This window comes from Terrapene carolina, unplaced genomic scaffold (assembly GCF_002925995.2).
Source record: "Terrapene carolina triunguis isolate 2854851 unplaced genomic scaffold, T_m_triunguis-2.0 Scaffold374, whole genome shotgun sequence".
NCBI lineage: Eukaryota > Metazoa > Chordata > Testudines > Emydidae > Terrapene > Terrapene triunguis.
Window position 1 is genome coordinate 10,134,146 of NW_020664725.1, and position 8,173 is coordinate 10,142,318.

An 8,173-nucleotide genomic window follows, 5' to 3' on the forward strand; every position below is an offset into this window, starting at 1 on the left:
TAAAGCGATCATCCCAGAGAATTGGATTGGGGCAGGGGGTTAGTTTGGTTTCTTCAGGGATCTTCCCTGATACCAGCCACGCAGTGAGGGGAGGGATAAAGCGATCATCCCAGAGAATTGGATGGGGGTGGGGGGGTTAGTTTGGTTTCTGCTGCTGCACGTTAACAGGAAAACCGCAGCACTCAACGGGCTTTGCTTGGTATGTGGGAAAGGAGGGCGCTGCTTTTAGGAAGGCTGCAGAAGCCAAAAGACAATGGCTTACCATGGCCGCATGCAAGCCGAATTCTGTTGCCAGGACCTGTGTCTGTGATCTCTAACACCAAAGCTGCAGGCACTCAATATTAAGATGCAAAAGGCGACCTTGTACCGAACTCACATGTGCTATGTAATGTGAATAGTGAAAGAGTATAAGCATTGTTCTGTAAAATGTATCTTTTTAAATACTTCTCTCCCTTTTTTCCCTCCCTCCCGCAGCTGCAAATTTTTCAAGCCTCCCTCCTCCGTCCCGAAGGCTATCTCAGATAAGGCAGCGAAAAAAACAGACACGAGACGAAATGTTCTCTGAAATCATGGAATCGACCCGCAACAAAAGAGCTCATCTGAATGAGTGGAAGGACACGGTATCAAAGTACAGGAAAGATGCCAGTGAACGTGAGGGCAGGAGGGACCAACGTGAGGACATGAGGGACCAACGTGAGGACAGAAGAGACCAATGTGAGGAGAGGAGAGACGCTTGAGATGAGAGGTGGCGGGATGCAATGCTGGGGCTGCTGCGTGAGCAAACGGACATGCTCCGGCGTCTGGTGGAGCTTCAGGAATGGCAGCAGGATCAGAGTGCCACTGCAGCCCCTGTATAACCGCCCTCCCCCCTCACCATGTTCCATAGCCTCCTCACCCAGACGTGTAAGAACGTGGGGGGGGGGGAGGCTCCATGCACCCTCCCACTCCACCCCAGTGGACAGCCCAAGCAAAAGGCTGTCATTATTTTGAACTTTTTTAGTGGCCTTTTCCTTCCCTCCTATCCTCCTCCCAAACCCCACCCGGGCTACCTTGTCAGTTCTCTCCCTCTTATTATAATCAATTAATAAAGAATACATGATTTTTAAATGATAGTGACTTTATTTCCTTTGAAAGCAAGCTGTGATCGAAGGGGGAGGGTGGGTTGCTTACAGAGAATGAGTCAATCAAGGGGGCGGGTTTTCATCAAGGAGAAACAAACAGAACTTTCACACCGTAGCCTGGCCAGTCATGAAACTGGTTTTCAAAGCTTCTCTGATGCGCAGCGCTTCCTGGTGTGCTCTTCTAATCGCCCTGGTGTCTGGCTGCGCGTAATCAGCGGCCAGGTGATTTGCCTCAGCCTCCCACCCCGCCATAAAGGTCTCCCCCTTACTCTCACAGAGATTGTGGAGCACACAGCAAGCAGCAATAACAATGGGAATATTGGTTTGGCTGAGGTCTGAGTGAGTCAGTAAAGTGCGCCAGCGACCCTTTAAATGTCCAAATGCACATTCTACCACCATTCTGCACTTGCTCAGCCTGTAGTTGAACAGCTCCTGACTACTGTCCAGGCTGCCTGTGTATGACTTCATGAGCCATGGCATTAAGGGGTAGGCTGGGTCCCCAAGGATAACTATAGGCATTTCAACATCCCCAACGGTTATTTTCTGGTCTGGGAAGTAAATCCCTTGCTGCAGCTGTTGAAACAGATTAGTGTTCCTGAAGACGCGAGCGTCATGAACCCTTCCCGGCATCCCACATTGATGTTGGTGAAATGTCCCTTGTGATCCACCAGTGCATGCAGCACCATTGAAAAGTACCCCTTGCAGTTTATGTACTGGCTGCCCTGGTGCTCTGGTGCCAAGATAGGGATATGGGTTCCATCTATCGCCCCACCACCGTTAGGGAATCCCATTGCAGCAAAGCCATCCACTATGACCTGCACATTTCCCAGAGTCACTACCTTTGGTAGCAGCAGCTCAGTGATTGCTTTGGCTACTTGCATCACAGCAGCCCCCACAGTAGATTTGCCCACTCCAAATTGATTCCACACTGACCGGTAGCTGTCTGGCGTTGCAAGCTTCCACAGGGCTATCGCCACTCGCTTCTCAACTGTGAGGGCTGCTCTCATCTTGGTATTCTGGCGCTTCAGGGCAGGGGAAAGCAAGTCACAAAGTTCCATGAAAGTGCCCTTACGTATGCTAAAGTTTCGCAGCCACTGGGAATCGTCCCACACCTGCAACACTATGCGGTCCCACCAGTCTGTGCTTGTTTCCCGGGCCCAGAATCGGCATTCCACAGCTAGAACCTGCCCCATTAACAACATGATCTCCAAAGCGCCGGGGCCCGCGGTTTGAGAGAATTCTGTGTCCATGTCCTCATCACTCTCGTTGCCGCGCTGCCGTCGCCCCCTCCTCCTCGCCTGGTTTTTCAGGTCCTGATTCAGCATAAACTGCACAATAATGCGCGAGGTGTTTATAATGTTCATGACTGCTTTCTTGAGCTGAGCGGGCTCCATGCTTGCCGTGGTATGGCGTCTGCAGTGTTCACCCAGGAAAAAAAGCACGAAACGGTTGTCTGCCGTTGCTTTCATGGAGGGAGGGGGAGGATGTACCCAGAACCACCCGCGACAATGTTTTTTGCCCCATCAGGCATTGGAATCTCAACCCAGAATTCCAATGGGCGGGGGAGACTGCAGGAACTATGGGATAGCTATGGGATAGCTACCCACAGTGCAACGTTCCGGAAGCCGACGCTAGCCTCGGTACATGGACGCACACCGCCGAATTAATGTGCTTAGTGTGGCCGCATGCGCTCGACTTTATACAATCGGTTGCCAAAAATTGAATTCTGTAAATTCGGAGTAATCCCGTAGTGTAGACATACCCAATTTCAAATAATCCAAATTTAAACCTGGTTTAACTGAAAAAAGAGTGTCCACACAGCCTTTTGCATCAATTTAACTAAACCGGTTTAAAATCTCACTTTAAGTTAAACCAGCAAACTCTGTGTGTAGGCAAGAGTAAAGGAACAGGTATAAGCTAAACTAAAATAAGCCACTCTTAAATAAGAATGACCACACATGGGTTTGCACTGACTCAACTGAATTGGTTTAAAAACCACTGTAAGTTAACTTGGTACAACTCTTGCATGCAGGCAAGGCCTAAATAATTGGATTAATTAAATAAATTCTGTCCTGACTCACATCCCATAATGCTTACACATTGATTGTTTGATGTAATTAGATATTAGGAAAAACTTTCTAACTAGGATAGTTAAGTACTGGAACAGGCTTTCAAGGAAGTTGTGCAATTCCCATCACTGGAGGATTTTAAGAACAGGTTAGACAAACACCTGTCAGAGATGGTCTAGGTTTACTTGGTCCTGCCTCAGCATAAGGGGGCTGGACTAGATGACCTCTCAAGACCCTTTCCAGCCCTACATTTCTATTTCTGTGATTCCGTGAAATCCGAGTGATGTAAGAGAATGGGGTGTGGGGTGGAGTCTGGCTTTGTGACTCTGTGGAGAATCTATTAACACGCACATTTGCTTTCTGGGATAACAGACGCACGAAGTGTTGGCATGGTCGCCGGAGCAGTGTGTGGGGTGGTGGTGGGAATCTCCCTGGTCTTCCTGAGCGTGTGGCTGACAATAAGGAGGAAAGAAAAGAAGAGGTATGAAGAAGAGGAGCCCCCAAATGAAATCAGGTAACTCTCCTCTGCCTGCACCCTCTTTAGGCTCACACATACCCAGCATGATCTAAGTTAACAGGCGGTTTCATTGTCTGTTAAGTAACAAGCTAAAATCTCTATGAACCTTCTGTTAAGAAGCTTGACTTTACGCCCACCAGCATGTAAATAGTCATTAAGAAGCTTCTAGACCACTTTGTGGAGATCTTGCAGTGAAAATAAAATACAGAGATATAAAATGCTGTGTTCCAAGGGCAGATCTAAGATAAAATACAACCCACTCACTCTCTGACTCATTCACTCACACAGTTTCCACCCCTCCCTAAGCCTTTATTTATCCCTTTCCTAAACTGAATTCAGATGAAACTTCCTTTAAATTCTTAACTGTTTGAATGGTTTATTTTCAACTCCAGTTCCTGTCTGTAGGACAGGGATGTTCTTGCAGTCTCTCTGGCTGTGATGAACAGCCTTCCTTGCTTCTGGCTTTAGCACCGAGTGAAAGAATTCTCCCAGCATGAAAGTGGAGACTGAAGTTCTACCCAGTGCTGATGTAACACCGCTGCTGATACAGGTTTGATGTACTCATTATGAGTGTAGGCCAGTAGAGGTTAGTCCCTACCAGAACTTGCCCAAAGTTCTCACTAGAGAAATTCCTGGAAAAGGAAATCTCCGGAAATGCATTTCAGCAAGCTGTGCCCTCGGAGAACACCTCATTTTCTTTCACCCTTAATTCTGTTTATTAAGGAGTGCTTGCCCTCACTTGACATCCATTTAACAGTGGGCAGGGGTCTTTATAATCCATTCAGCAGTGGATCTCTCTGCCCTTTGACAGGTCAGGACAGCTATTAAAATGCCTGTATGATGGAAGTAAGCTGCTTACTTTGCTAAGCCCCAGCCTACAGACTGATTCCTGGCCTGTTTTCTCTGCTTCAACCCCTCACTTTCCATTTCCCTTCCACCTTTTGTTTCAGTCCCAGCTTCCGGCTCTTGCTAAATCATCTTTTTACCCATTTCTCTCCACTCTGCTTCATCTTCTTCCTTTTTTACATGCCTGACTGTGCACCCCTTACACCAGTAGCATTTACTAGCACTGCACGACTGGCCCCATTGGGTTCTGCTCACATCAGTAAGTACTTATTCATGTTGAGTGGGGACTGCAGAATCAGGCCATCAGTATCTGAACTCTTTGCACATAACCTCTGCACTCATTCCAGAGATCTCAAAGCCCTTTACAGATAAAATTAAGTGATAAAACCTTGTGAGGTGTGAGTTGTTAAATGCATTTTACAACTAGGTCAGCTGATAAACTGAGAGTTTACAGTACCTGCCACAGAGTCACACAGCAAGTCAGATGTCAAATGGAATTGAATTCAGGAGTCCCTGCACCCTGCTCAAACCACTAGGCTATTTATCTCTTTTACAAATGATACAGACTCTTAAGAAGTCTCTCCTGATCTTAGTGGCAACTCAATCTGGTATAATCTGTGGGCGTGACTATTCCTGTTCTCATGGTATTTTAATTCTGCCGTCTCTCATGTTTGGTTGCAGAGAAGATGCAGAGGCTCCAAAAGCCCATCTAGTCAAACCCGGCTCCTCTTCCTCTGGCTCCAGAAGCTCACGTTCAGGCTCCTCCTCAACCAGATCGACAGCCAACAGTGCCTCTCGCAGCCAACGGACTTTGTCCACGGAAGCCACCCCTCGCATAACTCCTCCGCAGTACAGCCGGGTGGAGACAGAGGGAAGGGAAATTGATCCAAAGAAAGTTAACCATGCCACCCTGGTGAAAATGGGAGCCACCCCAGTCATGCTGCCTGCTCAGAGCCGGGCCTTCCAGACCGTTTGACTGCCCACCTGCTATTCTGAGACTCCAGCCATCCAGAACTACTGTACACGCCACCAGCCATATAAGAATAATTAGATTAGCTTATCTTCCTGGGTAGGTTTTTTTTTTTTAACCACTTCTGATTATTCACTCCACAAGAAGCCCTCAACTTCATCTCTTTCTGCATATTCCTACACTGCGGTTCAGACACTGATTTTTTTTTAAAGAGTTCTGAAGTTGGAGAAAAAAGGGGGCTTTATTTTGTAGTTAATATTAAAAAAGGAAATGTTGGGTACTCTGAAAATATAGCTGAAAATCTGGACAGCTGAACACTGTGAAAATTAAGTGTAATGTTCTGGGGCCTGGAAACAAATCTCAGGATTTTTTAAAAAGGGATCATCAGAGGCACAAGACGTAAAATATTCCGGTGGGGTTTTGAAAAAAATCTTTTGTACAGGTTTTTGAGAAATTGATAAATGAGCCATTCTCTTGTCCTCGAGGCAGTATCTTAGGTGAGGATAGTCCTCTGATCACCTTCAAAGCGAATTGTCAGCTGCTTCATATTTTTGCATTACGCCTTTTAGCAAAATAACTGTAGGAGGCAAAAACTCAAACCAAATGGCAAATGATAACTCAAATCACTATTGAGAAGCAGCAGTATTGTAACAGATAGAAGTAACCTTTGTGCTGAAGAAAGGACCTTCATTGTTAGGGGATGCAGGTACAGTAATTGCAAGAGGAAACTGAAGACTGAGTGAATATCGACATGGTCCCACTGTAAAGGAGCCGGATCCTGCTCTTATTAACACCAATATAAAACAGCAAAAGGTACTATAAAAGGTAAAATCAGTCTATGAGATCATAATCAGGCCCTGAATCTCAAATAAAGGAAGTCCCTTGTGAGGTGAGGGCTAGTGATTGAATAGCATAAGAAGCCCTGGAGGGTGAACTTGGAGTGTGTCCTTCTTGGTACCAGAGATGATGATGCACAAGTCTGGGATGAGCAGTATTGCAGAAGCCTTGTGAACAGTCCCACAGCTGAATGAACAATGTGGTGGAATTGTCTCGCATACTTCCAAGTAAGGGCTGAGGTGCATTGGTGGAGCATGCTGTGAGGCAAGCACACAGGGAATAGACAACCAATTTAAAACTAATTTGAAATCAAATACTTTTGTTATGCAATACTTAATTCACCTGTGGAACTCAATGTCACATGATATTACTGAGGTAAGAACATAGCATGACTCCAAAAAGTATTAGACATTTACAAGAAACATACAATTTTATATTAGATAGGATAAACATTTATAGGGAATATAAACCCCCATTCTTCAACTTGTAAACTTTAGGGATAAACTTCCCCTGCGGGCAGATTATTCCATAATTGCCCAGCATGGTATTTATTGCATCTTCTTCTGAAGCACTTGGTACTGGCCACTATCAGGCACAGGACACTGGACCAGATGGACCATTGGTCTGATCCAGCAAATCCTATGTCCCTGTATTCCTAAATTCAGGACTTAATAATTATGGTAACTGAGTTTTACTCTTACCAATGGGAGAGGGTTTTCTCCATCCCATGGAAGAAGTCCATTGGAAACGTACTGGTACTGTACAGAGAACTGAGCAAGTATGAATCTGTAATTCTTTAATTTGAGGGATTAAAGTTAACCTCCTTTTCTGACAGAGGCAAAGTATTTTAGACTCTTCGATGGAGACTTTAGAAAATGATGGCTTGTGATGTCCCCCAGAAGCACCAAAACCTGATCAAACACAAACCTCTGAATGTTTCTTCTATCAGGAGATAGAGTTCCATCAGGGCCGGCTCCAGGCACCAGCCTGGCAAGCAGGTGCTTGGGGCGGCCACTCCGGAGAGGGACGGCACGTCCAGCTATTCGGTGGCAATTCGGCGGAGGGTCCCTCACTCCCGCTCGGAGCGAAGGACATCCCGCCGAATTGCCGCCGCAGATCGCGATCGCGGGTTTTTTTGGTTTTTTTTTTTGGCTGCTTGGGGTGGGCAAAACCCTGGAGCCGGCCCTGAGTTCCATAGCCATTTGGGGGAATCCATGAGGAATTTTAGATGGCCTGTATTCTTGGAGAACTTCACTGTCTAATAACAGTAACCAACCCCCTTAATCTTCACATGCAAAAATATTCACTTCCCTCCCTTATCAAAACTACAATATTACCACTCTCAGAGGTGCAACATATCAGCATTGTTGTGCAAGGGGAACAGTCTGGAGTCACACATCTAATCTTGAAAGCTCATTGCAAAAGCCCCAAATTATATCATCTTTTGGTTAGATCTTCTGCTTTCATGCCGCAGTGCATGGTGTTGGCCATGATATTGTTTTACTTACGATCTTTTCAATACTAGCCAAAATGCAAAGACATTTCTCATTGACCTACCCCTTCATAAACAGGTGGTTGAAATTAGGGGGTTGTCTACTGGTGAGGTTGCACCCATTTAACTAAGCACATGCTTTAAAATCAATGCAGTTAAACCGGTGCAAAAGACTTAACCAACATTACACCTAGTTTGTATTGATTTAGCTCAAGTTGATTAGGAGCAGGTTGAAGCTAAACTGAAATAAGCCAGTCTTAAACCAAAATGAGTGTTTATCTAGGGGTTTGCACCAGTTTAACTAACGGCTTGTCTACACTT

The 8,173-nt window shown here is 45.8% G+C and overlaps 1 protein-coding gene across 1 annotated transcript in view; it reads left to right on the forward strand.

Moving 5' to 3' along the window:
* The window catches only part of CLMP (CXADR like membrane protein), a 70,841-nt gene extending 63,450 nt beyond the window's left edge, over window positions 1-7,391 (forward strand). The window contains exons 7-8 of the mRNA XM_024196663.2: window positions 3,563-3,704; window positions 5,235-7,391. Of these exons, the coding sequence (XP_024052431.2) occupies window positions 3,563-3,704; window positions 5,235-5,529 (437 nt within the window). The 3' untranslated portion in view covers window positions 5,530-7,391. The remainder of the gene's footprint in view (window positions 1-3,562; window positions 3,705-5,234) is intronic.
* The last annotated feature ends 782 nt before the right edge of the window (window positions 7,392-8,173 follow it).